Source organism: Rhincodon typus, chromosome 30 (assembly GCF_021869965.1).
Source record: "Rhincodon typus isolate 14 chromosome 30, sRhiTyp1.1, whole genome shotgun sequence".
Taxonomy (NCBI): Eukaryota; Metazoa; Chordata; class Chondrichthyes; order Orectolobiformes; family Rhincodontidae; genus Rhincodon; species Rhincodon typus.
Window position 1 is genome coordinate 5,117,031 of NC_063361.1, and position 23,482 is coordinate 5,140,512.

General features: G+C 39.5%; 1 protein-coding gene across 7 annotated transcripts in view; it reads right to left on the reverse strand.

Annotated features, from left to right (window-relative positions):
• tanc2a (tetratricopeptide repeat, ankyrin repeat and coiled-coil containing 2a) overlaps positions 1 to 23,482 on the reverse strand; it is a 754,278-nt gene that overhangs the window by 525,520 nt on the left and 205,276 nt on the right. For all 7 annotated transcript variants that reach the window (XM_048614640.1, XM_048614638.1, XM_048614637.1 and 4 more), the window contains one exon: positions 21,213 to 21,318. In XM_048614640.1, coding sequence (XP_048470597.1) covers positions 21,213 to 21,279 — 67 coding nt within the window. In that variant the 5' untranslated portion in view covers positions 21,280 to 21,318. The remainder of the gene's footprint in view (positions 1 to 21,212; positions 21,319 to 23,482) is intronic.

Consider the following 23,482-nt stretch of genomic DNA (forward strand, 5'->3'; position numbering starts at 1 on the left):
AATCTAGTTAACGTTTCAGGTCCCGTGACCCTTCCTTCATTCTGATTTGTTCCGTATTTACAGCATCTGCAGTTCTTTTCGGTTTTCATCAAATAATCAGCCTCCATTAGAATTTCAAGTAACTTCTTTTCAGATCAAGAATAATTTAGCAATCCACAAAATAAGAATTTGCTAATACACATGGGTTCAACAACAGTCAACATAACACATTTTAATTAAAATATTTCAGCTGATGAAAATCATTCAGGCTGATCATAAAGTGTTATTCATCATGAAGCACAGGAGGAGAATGTATCCACAATTTTCAAATCTTAAATTTGATCATAAAAACCCAAAGCAATGAGGTCTAATCAAAGCCATAAACTGGAATGGAGCAAAAATTAAGGTCACGAATTTGAATTAAGAGTGATGAGGAGTTTTCCCTATTTTGACGTCATGGACTTTTGGGAGTATATTTTTATCTGGTTAATAATGTCAGCGTAAAATTGAGGGAAATTATACTTAGTACTCAACATAGACATTGCCACCTCATTTGACATTGGAGAAATATTAAAAAAGATTTCAATGGAAATTAAGCAACGAGCATTCAGGAGGCACACTGTCAGTTTTGGATGGGCAAAATAATATGATGGGACCAATCCCTGCCGAAGAAGTCTGGCCAGGATACATTTAATGGAGCAAAGTTCTGGTCATGCTGACAGTGTAATGACACTTTCTTTAGTCAAATTACACAGTCACATTTCTCAGAGTCTACTTGCAATATTACTCCAGAATTCTGTGGCGAGCAGCTCGCTTCCTAACTCCTCAAAGCCTCTATCATTTACAAGGCACAAGGTCAGGCATGTGATAAGATGTAACAAAGTGTGGAGCTGGAGGAACACAGGAGGCCAGACTGCATCAAAGAAACAAGAAAACTGACGTTTCGGGTCGGGACCTTTCTTCAGAAATGATTTCAGATTATCCTCCATTTCAGTTCCATTAGAAACATTTATGGTTTTCATTTCATCTGATACCTGTTTGCTCTTGTTGCACCGAAAAAAAAAACACACCTTCACTTTTCAGTTCCGCAGCAGTGACTTTTGCCATCCAACTAATCATCTTTAGCACACTGCCTGCATATTTCAATATTCATCACAATGCATTCTTCATCTTTCATCCTGCAAAACTGTACAGGCAACATCTGCTCTATCTTTCACTTATAATAAGTTTATTAATATTTTTGACATCAGGTTTACTAACCCATGTATTTACCAATCATGCACACTTAGCAAAATTCTTAAAGGTGTTCTATTTGTCCACAACCAAAGCCTTGAACGAACCCTTTTAATTGCTTCCAGTCTTATCATAACCTTATATTTAATGTTGTTTTTCTTGCACCTAGCTGAAAAGTCTCACCCCAGGCTCCAACCAATGGTTCTGCTCCAAACTAACAGAAAACTTGTCTGAATCAAATTCTTACACCCTGACCTTACCAGTGAGCAAACGCAGAAGACGACTTGTACAACCATCTTAATACCAGCCCCTGTAGCACAGGTGTCAGTAACACGGAGGGTTTCAAACTCAATGCAGCACAAAGATGTTTAAATATGTGCCCGCTTGATTTCAAATATTGCGCATAAATGGAAGCAATGCGTAGCACATTCATGCTTTCTGTTTCAAACAGAAACCCAGTGAATACTGAACAGAAAAACACTACAAAGCTGCAAATGGTATTAAAGTAAGGGTTAGTATATCGCCCAGGAAATAATAATGTCTTTGCACCAACGGGGGGGGGGGGGGGGGGAAATCACATAACAGGGAATTATCCACTTTCGGTCTAGACATTGTCTTCATTCTATCCCAGTTCAAATCAGTGAGAACATTTTCAAAGCACAAATAATAAGAATACAAAAAATTAACACCACCTACCTGCATAGTGGAGAATAAAATAATGATTTAGCTATGCAAGGCTAATAATCTGTAAGTATTGTAGGTAAGTAGAACCATATTAACAAGTATAAAACTGATCACATTCAACATCTATACTTATCATAAATGTAGCAATGATAATGAAATATCATCTAATTCATGTCTTACAGGAGTGCTTACAAAACATTATTGCCAGAAGGGAGGGTGGGCCACTTTTTACAAGGATGGAACACATTACTCGTATATGTATGCATATTTGTGCTAATATTGTACCTATTTATTAGGCGTTATCTCATGCTGACTCATGCCAAGATTAGAATCACACTTGGAGATGTCTCCCATAGCTCACCAACTTTACAGTGAATTGTCTTTTAATACCCTATAATTATTTAATACTCATCATTTCAAATATACACAGATACAGCTTTAAAAAGCAGTGATAGTCAAATCTAAAACATCATTCATATTGTATAAATGGATAATTTTAGCTGCTGACATACTCCTAGCAGTTTTACTGCAGAAAATTAATAGTTTACCAAGAAATCAACACATTAGGCAAATTACAGTAAACACTTATGGCCACACAGATAAATTGTTACAATTAATTGTACTTTCCTACGGTGTTGAGATCCCAATGCTTACTTGAAACAGATTTATAAGGAGGATTTGCATCTAATTTAAGATTGAAAACACACGTGAAATGCCAGGATAAGTTACAACAAAATGCCAGTACCTGTGGCTGTGAAGTCAAACTCAAGGGAAGCAGAGAATTTAAGGCTGTGATGATGGATACAATTTAAACATATTCGAAAAGGAAATTTTGTAGAATTCAAGAGAAACCTGGAACATTTCAACAGCCTAGAAAATTTGGTGGGAGATTTATATAGGGCTGATTTCTATTACAGCCATCTTCGGTTAAATGCATTCATGTTGCCCACTATACAACATGCACAAAAAACAAAAGATGTTTGAAATAAATGCAACAATAAAAGTGATCAGTAACCAAGTTATGCAATTAAAAACGTCAACAATAAAATCCAGACAATCAACTGTGACTCAGTAGTCTCATTTACACATCCTGCAATAAACCATGATGAGTAAACTGGCTAGAAACAGACCATTGGTTACAAAAAGAATAAGTCAATATTTTGATAAAATTATGCTCTTAACCACCACTTTTCATCTAATTTGCCAGTTTAGTTATAGATTGAAAGTAAGGACTACAGCTCCAGCTCCCTATTGCCATCCAATGAAACAGATTATTCAATGTTGATTGAATCTTCCTGTGGTTTTAGGAAATTCACATTCCAACATAACTAAAAATTCATGTCGTCACACAACAACTTGCATTAATATCCTCCTTTAACACAGAACATTCTAAGGTGCTTCACAGCTGAAGGAGACAAATAACTGAGATAAAAGCAATGTAAGGAAAAGTAGTGAGGCGAGTTAATATGGTACATTTAGAGAAGGCTTTCAAAGTATATTAAGAAGGGAAAAGGCAAAGTCTTCTATAATACCATGGATGAAGGAAGCAATCATTTGCAGGAGAAACATTTGCATCAAAGCTCAGGAATTTATATTTTTCATTACCATTTCTGCTAAATTTGAGAAACGTTCCCAATGATACTGATGCTATAACAGACTCACCTAAATCGAGTATGGGAGAGGAAACAATCAGCTTGGGTTTCTAACAGCTTATGAGTAATTCCCCCTGTCTGAACATGAAACTAGTAATCCAACTACCTGATGGAGTTCTAAGCCCTGAATGAACTACTATAGCAAGGAATGGAGGTTTAAAGAAGGCAAGAAATTTGAAAATAAAATTATTTATTAAAACATTATGACATTGCAATTATGCAAAAGATTGGAGTAAAGGTAAACAATTTACCATTCATTTTATTCAATTTCCATGTAGGAACGAGAAATATAATGCTATAGAAAAAAAAACTGATAAGCAATTTCTCATGGGGTTATATTTGAGGTCAATTTAGAGCCCAATAAGCAGTACTTAGTACCTCAGCTTTTGCTGAAGATAATCTAGCCCTGTAAGAAGTACAAATTGACCCCAACTTCAGCCCAAAATTTCAAACACAGCCTACTCATCCATACGATCAGAAAACCCTGCTAGTGAAGATGATGGTTCAGCTCCTTATGCCCATGCACGCCAACACATGCTGTCAAGGGTACAACACTGCTGATTCACACTGCGTTCCTGCCAATCCTGGTGACTAATATGTGACACAAACATGTGAATTAGGGAGGAGTAGGCCATTCATCTCAAGCCTGCTTGGCCATTAATTAACATCGCGGCTGCTCTGACTGTAGCCTCAAATTCACACACTGCCTTAAAAACGTTCAAGGACTCTGCTTCCACAACCTTTTCAGGAAGTGTGTTTCAAAGCCTCTTGACTCAAAATATTCTGCCTAATCTCTCTAAAGGCAACCATGATTTTTCAAACAATGGCCTGAATTCTAGATCATCTGATAAGAGGAAACACCTTCAGATATTCCCGGTCAAGGCCAGTCTTGCATGTCTCAATCAAGTCACTTCTTATTCTTCTAAACTCCAGCAGATCCAAGCCTAGCCTGTCCAACCTTTCCTCATAAAACAACACACCCATTTCAGGTATTAACATAGTGATCTGCTTCCAACGCATTTCTATCCTTTCTTAAATGAGGTGACCAATACAATACACTGAATTTCACACGCGTTCTCACTGATGCCCTGGATAACTGAAGCATAAGCACTTTTTTTGTAATCAATTCCCCTCATGGTAAATGATAATATTCTACTAGCTTACCTAATTACTTGCTGGACCTATAAACTAATGTTTTGTGATTCATGCACAAGGACATTCAGATCCCTCTGCATCTCAGAGCTCTGCAATCTTTCACCACTAAGATATGTTTCCTTTCTATCCTTCCTGCTAAAATTGACAATTTTATATCTTTCTACATTATACTCCATTTGCCCACTTAGTTCACTTAGATATACACATATAAACACAGTCAGTCAGTTCTGCTATAACGCATGTTCCGGCAACACGAATTGGCTATAATGTGACTGACAAATAGGGGAACGCTATTTCTGAAACTCAAACTTGTGTTCGCTATAACGTGATTCCATCCGTGCGCACAGTATGCGTCAACATTACATGGTCATTTCACAGGCTTTGTCTTAAGCATGTTAGCGCCAAGAGTCTCTGTGCCAGCATTACATGATCATTTTGCGGGCTTTGCCCTGAATACGTGCAATGGATAAGGACTGTGTTCTTCAATTTTGGAAGAGCTTTAACATTAAGAATGCAATTGACATTATCATGGAAGCCTGGGGTGATGTCAGTAAGGACTGCTTGCATGCTATTTGGCAGAAGCTTCTCCCAGATTTTTGTCAAGATTTTAAAGGCTTTGATCCATCAGAGGAATTCCCAAGAATCAAAGAACTTTGTGCTGATCTTGCAAAGCAAGTTGGATTTGAAGAACTGGACAGTGAGCAAGTTGAAGAGCTGCTTCAGTCCCACTGTGAAGACCTTTCTACAGCTGATACAGCCTCTGCATTAACAACACAGCAACCTCAAAACCTCCTCCCCCATCAAGTCATCTTAACATTTTTAAAGGTAAGGTGTTAAATTTATTTTTATTTCATTATTAGATACAAATTAAACATTTATCAAACTGTGCTATCCCTTGTGTTAGGCTTTTGAGCTATATCAAGTGACATTTTTGGTAGTCAGCCCTAACCCTGCTTTTCCCATTGGCCCTATTTCTATAGCTTGATTTTCTATAACAAAATGTTGTGCAATTATTGTGTTATAGCATAACCAACTATTCATACACAGACAATTGGTGTCAATTTGGCATCAGAAAGGAAAGGCAGATTCACCACTCAATTCAAACTTAAAGTCATGGAGACAAATCAAACTACAGTCATAAAAACAATTTGACGTCTTCGGCACTACCTTTGTGGACAGCGTTGGTTGGAACAATACATGATCTGGCAACTTCACATAGCGAGACATTGGGAGAAATTGAATTTCAAATCCTCAAAAAAGTTCCTCATGCAAAAGGTGACCATCTACTTTCTGCCTAAAGTTTTAGTTTTCGAAACTGCTGTTACACAAGTATTTGGTAAATCAAGTCAACATTTTCTTCTTAAAGCACAAAGATTCCTCCAGATAACCACCTATCAGATAAGCCACTGAACAGCCCAGTGCATTTTGGTAAAAACAATGGTACACTATAATACAAAAACTCAAATTGCTGGTGAAACAGAGGTCTGGCAGCACATGTAGGGAAAAACTAGAGTTAACATTGAACAGGTGAGTCTTCAAAACTTGATTGAGTTTTTTGAGGAAGTTGCCAAAAAGGTTGATGAGGGCAGAGCAGTAGACGCTGTTTATTTGGATTTTAGTAAAGCGTCCAACAAGATTCCGCACGGTAGACTCCTTAGTAAAGTTTGGTCATGAGAGACTCAGGGTGAGCTTGTCAATTGGATATATAATTGGCTTAATGGCAGGAGACGGAGAAATGGTGGAGGTAACACAGTGTGGAGCTGGAGGAGCACAGCAGGCCAGGCAGCATCAGAGGAAGAAGGGACCCAATTCAACGTCAACTTTCCTGCTCCTCTGATGCTGCCTGGCCTGTTGTGCTCCTCCAGGTCCACACTGTGTTATCTCTGACTCCAGCATCAGCAGTCGTACTATCTCTGATTCATTAATGGAGGAGGGCTACTTTTCAGACTGGGAGGTCTGTGACCAGTGGTGTTCCACAGGGACTGGTTCTTGGATTCTCTTTTGTTCGTCATTTATATAAATGACTTGGATGAGAATATAGAAGGCATGGTTAGTAAGTTTGCGGATGACACCAAAATTGTAGACAGTGAAGGTTACCTAAGATTACAAAGGAGTCTTGATCAAATGGGTCAATGGGCTGAAAAATGGCAGATGGAGTTCAATCTGGATAAATGCAAGGCATTGCATTTTGGTATAACTAACAAGGGTAGGGGGCTTACACAATTAATGGTAGGGCTTTGAGTAGAGTTGTAGAATAGAGGGACCTATGGGTGCAGGTACATAATTCTTTGTGTGACATTGTTTGTGCGACATATAGATAGGATGGTTGAAAAGGCAACTGGCATACTTGCCTTCATTGCCGAGTCCTTTGAGTATAGGATTTGGAACATTATGTTGAAGTTGCACAGGAAGTTGGGGAGGCCTCTTCTGGAATACTGTGTTCAGTTCTGGTCACCCAGTTATAAGGGGGATACTATCAAGCTGGAGAGGGTTCAGAAGAGTTTTACCAGGGTGTTGCCAGGTATGGAAGTTTTGAGTTATAAGGAAAGGCTGGATAGGCTGGGACTTTTTTGACTGAAGCACAGGAGGTTGAGAGGTGACCTGATCGAAGTTTATAAAAGAATGAGGAACAGATAGAGTTGTTGGTATTTGTCTTTTCCCCAAGATGGGGAATTTCGAAACTGGGGGCACATTTTTAAGGAGAAGAGAGAGATTTAAAAGACATGAGGCAAACTTTTTACATAGAGAGAGTGGTTCAAATTTGGAATGAACTTCCTGATGAGTGGTGGATGCAGGTACAATTACAATGTTTAAAAGACATTTGGGTGGATATATGAATAGGAAGGTTTGGAGGGATATGGGCCAAGGGCAGGCACATAGGGCTAGTTTAGTTTGGGATTATGTTGGGCATGGACTGGTTGGACCGAAGGGTCTGCTTCCATGCTATATGACTCTCTGACTCTATGACTAACCGATAACAGCTTGGAAAAAGTGGTATTTTTGCTCAAAACAAAATCGGAGGTTAGGGAGAGAAAGGGTGAGGAGGGTGGACAGGTGGAGGTGTGGAAATGGAGGAAGAGATGAATACATTACATAAGCAAGGAGTTTATGGATAGCAGGCCAGGACAGAAGAAAAGCTGAATAAGTGATAGGTGAGCTGTACTTAATGCAACCCATATAATGTGATAATAAGTCTATGAATAGGTGAGAAGGGGTGATGTGCTAAAAAGCAACCTATGCCATAACAGGACCGGGTGTGGAGTGGTAAAAAAGACGCAGAAAGGTGGGATCAGGCTCTAAAGTTATTGAATTCAACGTTCAGTCCTAGAGGTTGCTGGGTCCCCAAGCGGAAAATGACATTGTTCTTTGAGCTTGCGCTGAGGTTCACTGGAACATAGCAGCAGGTCTTTGACAGAAATGTTGGTGTGAGAACACAATGTTGTGTTGAAGCAACTGAAGCTCATTCATTTTTACAAGCAGAAAAGCTGTACACTGCACACTTTAATACAGGCATGCTAGATCTTGTCCTCCAAAGAAAACAAGGAGGCCAAAGTGCACAGCTAATTTTTTTTATTTGTTCATGGGATGTAGACAGCTCTAACTAGGCAAGCATTTATTCCCACCCCTAATTGCCCAGAGAGCAGTTGAGAGCCAACACATTGCTCTGCAAGTCTGGAGTCACATTTAGGTCATATCAGATAAGGATGATGGATTTACTTCCCTAAAGGCGGCCACTGAACCAGGTGAATTTTTATGACAGTCTTATCAGACTAGTATGTTTCCCAGATTTAATCAAATTCAGACTTTACCATCTGCCTGGAGGGATATGAATCCACACCCCCAGTCCAAAGATGTGCACGCTAGGTGGATTGGCCATGCTAAATTGCCTGTAGTGCTCAGGTGTGTGTGGGTTATAGGGGGATGGGTCTGGGTAGGATGGTCCAAGGGTCGGTGCAGACTTGTTGGGCCAAAGAACCTGTTTCCACACTGTAGGGATTCTTAAGAAAAAAATTAGATAGGGGATTTCTAATGACACGGTCTGTGACATTACACCATAATAAAGCTGCCCCCAGTGACAACGAATCTCATAACCACTACTTTTCCTGAACATTTTCAGCTTCGATTTGAAGAGGGTTCAATCTGACTAGTATTTATCTACTGCTCTAGCAAGTAGTACTCTTTCTGTTGCGAGATACAAAACTCTGACACTGGCCAATATCTACACTGGTCTTCAGATGGTTCTTTCAGTTGTCCGATCATCCATGCACACATACATGGCCAATCGTATCTTGCTGTGTTGTGACGATGTAATAATAAAACAAAGAGTTAGACAAATCTTTGACAAATTTACTTGAGGGGAGTTCTGCAAATAAGGACTCTAATTAGGTCAATGCTAACATTCAGTGATCCATCTCAGGTCTGCTCATCATAATCAACCTGTATAATTAGTGCTTTGGAGCCTAAAACCTCAAGAGATGCCCAAGTTGCACTGTTGAATGGAATAGCCAGTCAACAAATAAAATATCAACTAATGCCAGCTTTGCAGTCCAACCTAAGACGCACATTGAAGAAGAATCCATGCAAGCACGTGTGCCTTGATCAGTTGGAAAAGCCCAGCAGGTCTGGCAGCATCTGTGAAGAAAAAGAAACATCAGTTAACGTTTCAGGTCTGGTGACCTGAAACATTAATCTTGATTTTTTTCTTCACCGATACTGCCAGACCTGCTGAGCTTTTCGAGCAACTTCTGTTTTTGTTCCTGATTTACAACATTCTTTTCATTTTTATTTCATGCCTTGATTAGTGTTTGCTTGTGATTTTGCAGACTCACCCGGTTCACCATTCTCCTTCTGAGCTAGAGCTAATTGAATGCTTCAGCAAATTGGATCACAAGGGTCTCCCACTTCCAGGGTAAATAAAACTTGAATATTTTGACTAAAAACTCCCTTTCAGCAATTTGGTTAACTAAGTGAAACCTTTGTTGAGCCTCAAACAGGCTTTATACACAGTTTTTAAAAAAGCTGTGATGCTTATTGGTGAAAACAAAAAAATGCACTGTAGCTGAAAAGGATTCACAACACCTCAGAGTAAAGCAACTGGTGACATCAGCTATTATCTGTAGCCCTCTGTCTCGGGCATCATTGTTCATTTGAATTGTTACCTTGATCAGATCAATGCAAAAAGTAAAGTAAAGTAAAGTGGACACATTCAAACAGAGTCAAGGAACTAAAGTAATATTACCAAAAAAAAAATCACTGGCTAATTAGCTAATTTCCTATTTGTGAAATCTTACTATGTGCAAATGACCTAACAGATACCTTACTTTGGAAATTCCAGGAATACGAAAGGTCCTTATCAAAGAATTTTTTTTTATGATAATAAATTTGGAAACTTAACACAGCACCAGTGGTGAAGTAAATAGAACAATGAAGTTCTCTAACAAATAGTCACAGTCAGATTCAAAGTTAATTGCTCCCATCTCCTTTAAAAACTCTGATCAGTGAATTTAAAGAATACGAATTGTGCAGTGGAGGTGGAGAATCAGTTCAGTGACAAAGATGGCAACTGAAGAGTTACGAGTTCAATGTTGGTTGGGTCTGGTACAGTTGGTGGCGAAGCAGTGGAGGAGGGATGGCAGCACAGGTGTCACTGATGATGAGCTAGCTCAGTACTGACAGGCTCCTTTTAAGCTGTATCTTTCTTTTCTTATTCTTAAAGTATTCAAAACGGTGCTGGATCGTGGCAACAGTGAAAAAGTTTTTCATCATATTTTTACTGTTTTTCTCACTGCAAAAACATGGTGACAAAATCATTCCATTCATTTATCTGTCTTCAAATTTCTTTTCCGCTGCTTCTGGGAAAACTATAACAGGCATGGTGAATCTTCTAACAACCTGTCTAAAATAAGATACCATTTGAACGCACTGTCGCTAGAAAATAAATGTGCTTTGAATTACTATAGCAAAATAAATCTACTGCTAACAATCCTCAAATAGCCATAGAAACTAAGCTTCAAACTTATTTGAACATTTATTAATCGAGAGCTACAGATGTCCTCAGATTTGGCAGAATTGCAGAGAAACTAATACAAACTCTGGCGAAAAATCAATCTGAAACGTTAATTAATTTTCTCTCAATGATCTTGCCTGATCTGCTGAATATTTCCAACATTTACTCCAATTCCCAAACTCCTGTGGCCAATGAATACAATACCTCACCCTTTCCACTATCACATATAAAAATAATCTTTTGGAAAGTATCTTAACTCTTGAACATAGTCTTCAAAAATTTTCAAAAACCATTTTAGTACAAGATTAGAGATAGTAGGAACTGCAGACGTTGGAGAATCCGAGACAACAAGGTGCAGGGCTGGATGAACACAGCAGGCCGAGCAGCATCATAGGAGCAGAGAGGCTGACGTTTCGGGCCTAGACCCTTCATCAGAAAAGGGGGAGGGGAAGGGGGTTCTGAAATAAATAGGAAGAGAGTGGGAGGCGGATAGAAGATGGATAGAGGAGAGGATAGGTGGAGAGGAAACAAACAGGTCGAAGAGGCGGGGATGGAGCCAGTAAAGGTGAGTGTAGGTGGGGAGTTAGGGAGGGGATAGGTCAGTCCAGGGAGGACATAGGTCAGTCCAGGGAGGACGGACAGGTCAAGGGGGCGGGATGAGGTTAGTCGGTAGGAGATGGGGGTGCGGCTTGAGGTGGGAGGAGGGGATAGGTGGGAGGAAGAACAGGTTAGGGAGGCAGGGACGAGCTGGACTAGTTTTGGGATGCGGTAGGGGGAGGGGAGATTTTGAAGCTTGTGAAATCCACATTGATACCATTGGGCTGCAGGGTTCCCAAGCGGAATATATGAGTTGCTGTTCCTGCAACCTTCGGGTGGCATCGTTGTGGCACTGCAGGAGGCCCAGGATGGACACGTCGTCTGAGGAATGGGAGGGGGAGTTGAAATGGTTCGTGACTGGGAGGTGCAGTTGTTTATTGTGAACCAAGCGTAGGTGTTCTGCAAAGCAGTCCCCGAGCCTCCGCTTGGTTTCCCCAATGTAGAGGAAGCCACACCGGGTACAGCCGATGCAGTATACCACATTAGCAGATGTGCAGGTGAACATCTGCTTGATGTGGAAAGTCTTCTTGGGGCCTGGGATGGGGGTGAGGGAGGAGGTATGGGGGCAGGTGTAGCACTTCCTGCGGTTGCAGGGAAAAGTGCCGAGTGTGGTGGGACCGGAGGGGAGTGTGGAGCGGACAAGGGAGTCACGGAGAGAGTGGTCCCTCTGGAAAGCAGATAAGGGTGGGGAGGGAAAGATGTCTTTGGTGGTGGGGTCGGATTGCAGATGGCGGAAGTGTCGGAGGATGATGCGTTGGATCCGGAGGTTGGTGGGGTGGTACGTGAGGACGAGGGGGATTCTTTTTTGGTTCTTATTGCATGGACGGGGTGTGAGGGATGAGTTGCGGGAGATGTGGGAGACACGGTTGAGGGCGTTCTCAACCACTGATGGGGGGGAAGTTATGGTCCTTGAAAAACGAGGACAACTGAGATGTAAGGGAGTGGAATGCCTCATCCTGGGAGCAGATGCGGCGGAGGCGAAGGAATTGGGAATAGGGGCCAGCATTTTTGCAGGAAGGTGGGTGGGAGGAGAAGTATTCTCGGTAGCTGTGGGAGTCGGTGGGCTTGAAATGAATATCAGTTTCTAGGTGGTTGCCCGATATGGAGACAGTGGTGTCCAGAAAGGGGAGAGAGGTATTAGAGATGGTCCAGGTGAACTTCAAGTTGGGGTGGAAGGTGTTGGTGAAGTGGATGAACTGTTCGAGCTCCCCGTGGGAGCACGAGGCGGCGCCGATAGTCATCAATGTAACGGGGTTTAGGGCCGGTGTAGGTACGGAAGAGGGATTGTTCCACGTAACCTACAAAGAGGCAGGCGTAGCTTGGGCCCATGCGGGTACCCATGGCCACCCCCTTTGTCTGTAGGAAGTGGGAGGAATTGAAAGAGAAGTTGTTGAGGGGGAGGACGAGTTCGGCTAAGCGGATGAGGGTGTCAGTGGAGGGGGACTGGTTGGTGTGGCTTCCTCTACATCGGGGAAACCAAGCGGAGCTCGGGGACCACTTTGCGGAACACCTACGCTCGGTTCACAATAAACAACTGCACCTCCCAGTCGCGAACCATTTCAACTCCCCCTCCCATTCCTCAGACGACATGTCCATCCTGGGCCTCCCGCAGTGCCACAACGATGCCACCCGAAGGTTGCAGGAACAGCAACTCATATTCCACTTGGGAACCCTGCAGCCCAATGGTATCAATGTGGATTTCACAAGCTTCAAAATCTCCCCTCCCCCTACCGCATCCCAAAACTAGTCCAGCTCGTCCCTGCCTCCCTAACCTGTTCTTCCTCCCACCTATCCCCTCCTCCCACCTCAAGCCGCACCCCCATCTCCTACCGACTAACCTCATCCCGCCCCCTTGACCTGTCCGTCCTCCCTGGACTGACCTATGTCCTCCCTGGACTGACCTATCCCCTCCCTAACTCCCCACCTACACTCACCTTTACTGGCTCCATCCCCGCCTCTTCGACCTGTTTGTTTCCTCTCCACCTATCCTCTCCTCTATCCATCTTCTATCCGCCTCCCACTCTCTCCCTATTTATTTCAGAACCCCCTTCCCCTCTCCCTTTTCTGATGAAGGGTCTCGGCCCGAAACGTCAGCCTTTCTGCTTCTTAGTACAAGATTAAGTAAGTTTAAAAACAATTATAAAATAAAGTAACCAGTTCATTGATAACCTTAAAAACTGCCCACTGTAGTTTCTAAAGGACCAATTAAACCTTAATTGGATGCCAGTAACAAGCACTCATTCAAGTAGTACTTCAACTTATACAGCGTTGCTCATGATCACTACATGCCTTAAGGCACTTCACAGCCAATGAAGTACTTTCCAAGTGTAGGCACTGTTATAATGTGGGAAACAGTCGTCAATTTGCATACATGCCCAAAAATATTAATTGCTGATGACCAGATAATGTTTCTATGATGCTGACAGACAGATGAATATTGACCAAGATAATATACAGGGATAACTCCCTGCTCTCATCAAAAAATTACCAAAGAATCTTTTATATCCAGCTGACAGGGAAGATGCACCTCAAACATTTCAACTGAAAGGTGATTGCCCCACTGCAATGACAGCACTCATATTTACAAATTTTTTTTGTGCATGTTTTTATTAGGGGCCTATCACAAGCAAAACTCTCTAAAGCACAAACAAAAACAAGAAATTTCTGAAGAAACTCAGGTGGTCTGGCAGAATCTGTGGAGAGAAAGCAGAGTTAACATTTCAAGTCCAGTGACCCTTCCTCAGAACTCAAAAATACATCTGCCTGCGTATTTCTGAATTAAGCAAAAAGCACAAGTAATTTATTTTTAAACTGCTTATTTTCAAGCAAATTCAATTATTGTCTTATAGCCCAAATGTATTTTTACCATATGCATTATGCTCAAGTGATACATATGTATTTCTTCTCCGGGCAAAACAAAAAGAAACCATGCATGAGTTAATAAACTAAAAGAAAAGTAGAACAGCTGATTCAGATCTAGGTGATTTAAATTGGGCTAGATTCCCTTGTGTATATGGAATTGCAACGTCTTACAATTTCAGCTACACTGAAGATATTTTGAACAAGAAAACTAATGCACATGTGAATTCTTTTAAAAGAGAGACACAAGTGTTAGGTCTTCCAAAGGAAGAAGAAAAATGACAGACTCAAAAAAGCTGGAGAAGAAAAGTGCATCAAGGATTCTGAGAATTATTTAGTGAAAAAAATTCAAGCAATTATTAAGTTTACATTTCTTAAAATAAAATGATAAGATTTGCTGCATATTCCCTCCTCATTCTGGCCCTTGGGAAAATCAGTTCCCTCACATTCTGAATCTACATTAAATCTCTCAACAAACTAAATGATCAGAAAATGAGAAAAGGGAATAACAAAGTCAGTTGGTATACAACAGAAACCAATGCAAGGAATTATCTTAAATTTAGTACTGAAGAACTACTTTTATTCTAAGAACAAATCCTCAGATAAGGAAGCTACAAGTTGATAGCGTGTGAAATTAACTACACTTAGTTTTCCAAATACAGTTCGGAATTACTTATTTCTATTGGCTGATTACGCCTAGACTCTGAGGCTTCTGAAAGCTGTTCATCCCATATTCCTTCCCAAACAGAAAGAGGAGCCAAAATAATGTCTGGTAATCCCAGCTATCAGGAGTCTAAAGTAGCAGTTAATGGAAATGGACAAACAATTTACAAGACAGTCACTCAAAACATCAACAACCATGTCAATCATATGTCTCATCAAGTTTAAAATAAAGATTTTCCCTTTACAAACATCTCAAGGAACGATCATGTGAAAAATGAATCCACGCACAGACAGAAAGTGGCAAGGAAGTTGAAACTGACTGTATTAGAAATAAAAACTCCTAAAAGATCTCACTACCATTACTAATTTTAAGCCTATTAAAACAATTTTTATAATTTTTACTTCAGTTTCAATTCAAAACTCAACTGTAGATTTTGCATTAAAGTCAGGAAAATCCTGGAAATAGTAGAGAGAAAAACTAAGTTAATTTTTCACAGGGACCTTCCTGACTGGAAAGAGATGGACAGGTTTTAAGCAATTAGGTGACAGGGAAGGAGGAAAATGGAGGAGAAAAAAAAAGAAAATAAAAGGCATGTGATAGAAATAAAGCCTTACGTGTTTGTTTGCTTCTTTCATTGGCCTTCCAATGACCTGTGGCACAATTTTAAGTGAGTGGTGTCATCTGTAAATTCAGATGTTGCTGGTTGAAATTTATCGTTATGGATCAGACCAGACCCCTCCTCCCCCGAAGTATATTATGGAGGTAGCCTAGACCCTAAGTTTTGTATTTAGGTTAAAGGGCAAGTTTAAGACAATGTGTTCCAGATAGGATTCAATTGGTCCACCACTAAGCTTTAATCAAAACATAATTTATTGTTGCAACACAGTTAAAATATAACAAAAAGAATTGGCATGACTTTATTCTATTGAAACATTTAACAATCACCAACTGATACAATATTGGCAGCATCCCATAAACACATCCTTGGCAAAAGCAATTCAACAACAGAATTATACAGTTATTATTCTCACATGCTATCTCTCTCCAGTCCAGTTGAAAGAAAACAAAGAAATAATCCCCCCTTTGAAAATCCTCTGATTTTTAAGAGGAAGCCTCTCTAAGACTTCACTGTAGCAGCACTAAGCTCAAGCTTTCAGCTCCAGCAGCCGCACAAACCAACTAAACTGAACGTAAAAACCCTTTCTGGGTCTGAGCCTGACCCTGCCCACTCATGATTCATTTATCTTATTTTTAAACAAAAAAACACCCAGGGAGACTTCAAAGCTGTTTACGAACTACCTGTCTGAAGGAGATATTTCAGCACCAATGACAACAACCCTCTGCAAGAGAAACAGGACAGATTACATCTCTTAAAAGCACAGTGTTGTCTCATTACAGACACTTACAAATTTCCAAATGCATGAGTAAAATCTCAGTAAATGATGGATGCTCCTCAATCCAATTTAATGTTGGGAGCAGAATTAATTGTCTTCAATGAGACTCTTCCCCCAACCCCAATCTCAAGAGGAAGTTCTGCTTTGGAGAGTTATCAGCTAATCAACTTGCATATGCCAATTTTTACCATTTATTTATATTTAGATTTCTTGTGTTTCTTGTAGAATGCTACCATGTGTTTCTTCCACTAGTCCCCAACTCCTCAATCCAATAAATTAAAGCCTCTGGCACCTTCCTATAGAATCTAAAAGTGAGCTCTCAAGTTAAGAATCACCACCCACACCCCCCTCTCCCCCACCACCCTGCCATTCCAGAATCGAAAACTCAAGAAACAGGAGCAATAGAAGACCACGTAGACTGTAGAGGCTGCAGTGTTTGTTAGTACTTAATTGTCGATCTTGGAGTTCAACTCCAATTTCCTGTCTGTTCCCTATTCCCTTCAACTTCCTCAGATTTAAAAGTCAGCTTTCTCAGCATTAAATATATTCCATAATGGAGCATCTATGACTCTCTGGGGTAAATATTTACTGAGTCCTAAATTAACACCTCACTTGTAATGGGACTATGCCCCAACATTTCACATTCCTCAAACCAGTAGAAACTACTTCCGTGTCTACACTGTCAAGCCCCTTCAGGATCCTGGATTTTCAATGAAATCAAAGTTTAAAGAGTAAAGCTTAATTATACAATCAGGCACATTAATTATTTTTGATTGATTTAATGTGAAACTAGGAAATCACAACTCAAATTTTAGAAACAGTAAGCTAGCTAGGCAGCATTTGTGGGAAGAGAGATTCAGCAATAACCTTTGTATTAGAACTAATTAATCTAAAAGTCATCAACATGAAACAAACTCAATTCCTCTCTCCTCCAATGTTTTCCAGCATTTTATTTTCTGTTTCAAATTTCACGATTCCAGACTATCATATTTTGTTCTCTTGCATCAACTGTCCTGCCTGGATGTGAGATATTAAAAGTACAATTTAACATTTACATTTAAAGAACTATTTAGATGAACACTTGAAATGTCTTAGCATACAAGGCTAGAGGCCAACTGCTGGAAAATAGGATGAGAATAGATGAACGAAAACAGAAGTTGCTGGAAAGGTTCAGCAGGTCTGGCAGCATCTGTGAAGAAAATTTCCTCAGAACTGTCGAGGAAGGGTCACCGGACCCGAAACGTTAACTCTGACCTTTTTTTCTTCACAGATGAATCTCGACCTGATCTTTTCCAGCAACTTCTGCTCTTGTTCCGGACTTACAGGATCCACAGTTCTTTCTGTTTTATTTAGAATAGATGAATGCTTGATGACCAGCACATACACAATGGGTTGAAAAGGTCTATTTCCCTAGTGTAAATATTCTGACTCCACAACAATAATTCCTCCCCTCCCGACACAGTTAAATATAGGAATTTTTACAGATGGAAATCAAAGCAGCATCATAGAAAGGCAATGAAGTTATAAAATGATCAAAGGAGGAGACCTGAGAACCTCAGTGTGAATTACTCATGTTGACTTTGACACTTGATTTCCTTTAGATGTCACTGATGACTAAACATCACCATGTATTGAAAGGGGAGCAAATTGGCCTAACTCAATGATAAATCTGATACCTATAATTGCTTTGCATCCTCTGTCGTCACACACTGGCCATGTCAATGGCACAGAATTACCAGCAAAGCATACATCAGAAGCTGGGTATTGAGAAACATAGCATCCTTCTATTCCAAACTTCGTGGGGTACAAAGCTTTTGGGTCAAGCACAATTGTCTCACTTTCCTTACTTTTCCTACATTTTCCAAAAAAAAAATGCGCCATATTCATAAAATTTACAAATGCAAAAATATGACTTGAATGTTACAGTTTATATTTCCATGATGTGCTATGGCTGAAATACCTTAAATAGCGACCTTTCCCCATTGTGCATCTGCTCTGGCTGCCCCAAACTCTATTGCAACCCTCAGAGCATAGTCCTGGACCGTGGAATGTGCCAGTCTGCAATACCTGGTCGAGGACAAATCCTTTAACCGAAAGATCAGCAAATTTTGCTTAAACCAAAAAGGAGCATCTTTCACCATGGTGATGATCCTTCATGGGTAGTCGATATTAGCCTTGGTGTGCATCTCAGGCAACAATCCACACAACTCAGATTGCTGCATGACAGATCTACTTGGGATGAATCCAAACAGAAACGACTACATCTCTCTTCAGGATTTCTTTGCAAAAGGCATATTCAGAAGGAGATGGGTAACAGTGTCTTCCTCATCACAGCCACCTCAAGGGAAATATGCTGAATGGGTGGTGCTTTGGATATGAGGAAGGATTTGACAAGAAGGTGCTCTCCACCACCAGCCAAACCATACTATGGTGCCTGTTTGTAAGTGGCAGTGTATAGATATATCAGGATATTTTTGCTTAGTTTATTTTTGCTGCACCCTTTGGCACTTTGTTACATATCTAGAAATCCGTGGACCAGCAGCTGAGATCTCCTGGTCAAAATGTAGTGTAAATGACAACAGCAGAAATATTACTAGCAACAATTTGGAAAAATTGGAATATTGTTTCTAAATTTTAAATTTATGTCCTCTATTTCCATCTTTTGTTCATTTATCACAAACCTTTTGCCTTGCACCATCATCTCATGCTCTCTCCTATCTTCTTCCCTAACACTAAATCTTCCCTTTATTTTATTTCAAGTCTCCTATCTCATCTGCTGAGCATTTCTAGCATTTTCAGTATTTATGATTAATTTCCAGCACTCAAACTTAAGTTTTGGATTGTGGTGCATAGTCAGCAACATCTGAACGCAAAGCCAAGAACTGGAGTAACAAAGGAACTCACATTTCAAATTTTTAATCCAGTAAATGGTGCAGCTTTGGTTTTAAAGTCGGAGACTATTAATTGTGTACTTAAACAAATCTATAATGTTGTTAGGCTTCAAAGATTCATACTTTGTTTCCAAACCCTGTCTGGGATAGTTTCTGCTTCTGCATAATTCTGAACTCGAGTTCACTTCAATTTTAAAAACTGTTCAAACCGAATTGAAATCTGAATTGTTGGTATTGCTTTGGAGAAATCTTGCTTGTCTCATGTTTGTTTCTTCCATCCCCTATCTCCTCCTTACTAGATTTTACAAAAACAAAGCTCATTATCAATGTCTAATGACTGAGCAAATTAGTGCAACGAACAGCTGAATTAACAATAAAGTCCCAGGTTCACGCCATAGATGACATTAATACTTGGTTTATTTCAGCAAACTTGTAATCTCTGGACTTCTACATTAAATCTCAATGTAACTGGATTCCAGATCATTACCAAACAATTCCAGATGTACTTGAAGCTATGTGGACTTTAGCTGCAGAGCCACAGATGAGTAACTTGCCTACATACAATTATCGTATTCCATGACATCATATTTCAATAAGTTGTCATTCTAGCAATAAGGGACAAATCAGAGTAAAAATTCCAAAGCACTAAAATCGCTGTAATTTCAGTCACTATTGTATATAAATCCCATACAATACTATCAGTCTTTTCTCTGATATTGAAAACAATATTTCAAACATTTTAGTATTTATTGAAGTGACCTTTCTCAGCCCCTAACAAATTCTTATATAGTGAAATAATGGCTCAGAATTTATAGTAATTTAGTTTCCCTTATTTTTCAGCTTGAAAATTTCGGCACTGCAAATGGCTGGAATTGCATGTTGAAAGCAGCACAATGAGAACAGAGAGGTAATTAGGACCTGGTAAATGATGAAACCGTCAGCCATGCGATTTAAAGATTGATAAATAATGAGAAGTACAACAGAGTAGGAAATGGCATGATTAATGTTGAATCAGGTACAGAAAGAGAAACAAAAATAAGGGAAAATGTATTGAAAGAACAGAAGAGACAAAGTAAAAGAAAATAGTTAACATTTTTAATTTTAAAAATTTCTAATAATCATTTTTAACTGCAAAAATGTGACTTCACAATTTTAATAGCTCCCTTTCTTGGGCAGAGAAAATGAGTGGAATTGCAAGATCATAATATTAATTACGTTTTTAACTGAGGTTTAAGTAACAGCCCAAAATTGATGCAGAGACAAGCTTAATTGGTAAATCATGTGTAAATTCAGTTTTTTGCACCTTGAGAAGTTTTCACAAAGCTAATAGCGGTGTGACCCAATTTGTTGCTTTGGAGAAATCTTGCTTGTCTCATGGTTGTTTCTTCCATCCCCCATCATCTCCTCACTAGATTTTACAAAAACAAAGCTCATTATCAATGTCTAGTGACTGAGCAATTAATGCAACGAACAGCTGAACTAACAATACAGTCCCAGGTTCACTCCATAGACGACATTAATACTTGGGTTACTCATAGGTTCTCTCTTCCTCACTACAAATGGCTGAATAATTTTACCCACTAAAGTCATTGTAATTTCATCAGAGAAGTTTGAATCAATGTGATGGATTAATACAATGTTTGGTTAATGTTTACGTACACACAACCTCTAGTATAAGACACTAACTGAAGAGCAGCAAATTTCAGACACTGACTGCTTGAAAGGGGCTGCAGATAAACATTTATTCAATCAATTGCATCCTTGCCCATGTACAGTGAACTTAATTTGATAATAGCTTTCTATGCCCAATGTCACCATACAGATGTACATACTCACACACACCATCCAGCCTGTTCCGTTATTCAATGTCAACTCCACCTTCCAGCATAATACCCATATCCCTTGATTTTTCTTAGAAGTCCAATAGTTATTCAAACCCAGCCTTGAAAATGTTCAACAACTGAGCATCCAATGTACACTACACTATAAAGAGCACACTGATCAAAGTAGCATCTAGTTAAAGGCACGTGAATGTAAAAACTGTCAATTCAGCATTTTGACTCCTATGTACAGTGACACAAGAAACAAACCACCTACCACTTGATCGATTCTTGCGGTTAGACTTCCCACCGCTGAGGAGCATCTTTAGGCTGTTACGGAACATATCTTCACCCGCAAGGCTTATCAGCGTCTACTCCAAGTTCTATCAAATAAAACAAACACATTCGTCAATGACACACATACATGACAATCTACTGCAATAAGGGATGAGCCTTCAAATATAGAATGCATACAAGAGGGCAAACCCAATGAAGTGGTCACAAATGTTTAAGAATCAAAAATTATATTTCCACGTTCTTTTGAAAAGAGGACTTGTACTTAAGCAGCTATTTTCATTCACAATCTCAGAACATTTCAAAGCACTCTCCATCTAATGAAATACATTTCTCTTTGTCTATTCACAGATGTAGACATCATTGGCTCAGTCAACATTTGCTGTCCATTCTTAATTAACCTTGAGAAAGTAATGGTGAGCTGCCTTCTTGAATAGTTTGTCCATGGGAGGGTAGGTACACCCACAATGCTCTTTTAAAAGAAAGGGAATTTCAAATTCCTGTCAGGATGGTGTGTGACTTTAAGGAGAATCTGTAGGTGGTGGTGGTGGCGGCCCTATCTAACTGCCATCCTCGTCCTTCTAGGTGGTAGAGGGTGAGGGTTCAGAAGGTGCCACTGAATTCTTGATGAGTTGCTGCAATGCGAGAGAGTTGAAGTTGAAGGTGGTGGGGTGGATAGCTGATCAAGCTTTGCCCTGTTATGGTGATAATCTTGTTGAATGTTGTTGGAACTGCACTCATCCAATCAAGTAGAGAGTGTGCTATCAGAGTCCTGACTTCAATCTTGCAAGTGGTGACTCAGGTGGCATGTTAGTCATTGCAAAATTTTGGGACCTGCTCTTTTAGCCACAGCATTGTATTTGTTTGCAAATTGGTGCTTCTGTGACTGTTAAATAGTCTGGTCCTATACAATTAGTATGCAATTTGAGAATTAGTCAACCTTCTTTTCATTGAAACCAGGAACCTTCTTACAAAAGGAATTTACAAGCTGATTGTAATTGCTACTTTTCTTTTCCAGATCTTACAACCAATCGAAAACTTAAGGCTATGTCAACATAAGATCATAAAGTGCAATTGGGCATGCACAAATGATCACAGCATTTCACTTTTGCATGGGAACATATACTTTGATTTTGCTTTTCTACTTTTGAGGGAAGCATGAGTAAAGGTGGATGACCACACTGCAGCAGGCATTTTTCCTGGTCCATTGCAATGTCAGGAGTGAGAGGTCTAATATGTTTGTAGACGCAAGAGATATTTGAAGAAAAGCAGAGAGTTTTTCAGGCGTTCTGAATGAAGATAGTATCTAAATAAACATCACGAAAACAGATTATCTGGGCATTGTCACATTGGTGTTTATGGGAGTGTACAAATCTGTTACCATATTTCTGATATGACAACAGTGACTTTCAATACTTAAAAAGTGGTTTGAGATGCCTGGTAGTCATGAAAAGCAATACATAAATTCATTAGTCTTACGTTTACCATAAATACAGCCCAAGTAGCTGCATTTCACAGGAAACAACAGAACCAAACATCCCAGTAAATGTTAAAGGGAGGAAATTCTATATATCATCAGGGAGAATTGTATTTGTTATGAATCCATTTTGATTCCCAAAACAGCATATTTATCAAAGCAAAGGTTTGGAATGCAATTCTATGCAACAATGCACCAAGGAAGAGGCGGACCACATACTCATTGAGGTCCCCATAACATCAAAACAGAAAAAGATTTTAAATTTTATGATTCAACATATTCTTGGAAGATGTCTCTTGACAAACAAATTTAAGAAAATATGATATCAGACATGAAGGTAGATAAGCTACTAGGGAAATTGAAACATTTCCTAAGTATCCCTAAGAATGGTTCCAAAGCAATATCTTATGGACGTTAACATTTTAAGAATCTTAAAGAATGCCACTACATTTTGGGGAGGTATGATTCTTTCTTTAACAAGTTGTAACTAATTCAGTTGACCTTTTAGTAAGTGGGTTAAAAATCTCAATAAGTGGAATTTTTGATCCCTGGATCTACAGTACATTTGAAATCTCTCAACAAAGTACAATTTATTCCACCTTTTCCACATAACAGACAAGGGCAGAGGAATATAAAAGTAAAAGTCTTGGATAATAAAAAAAGGATTATCTTTAAAACATTCTAAATTACACAGAAAAAGGGGATAGTGTTTTTGAAGCTATGTAATGCAAATTCTATTAATTATTTTCAAACGAGGACTTTCCTAAGTTTTCAGC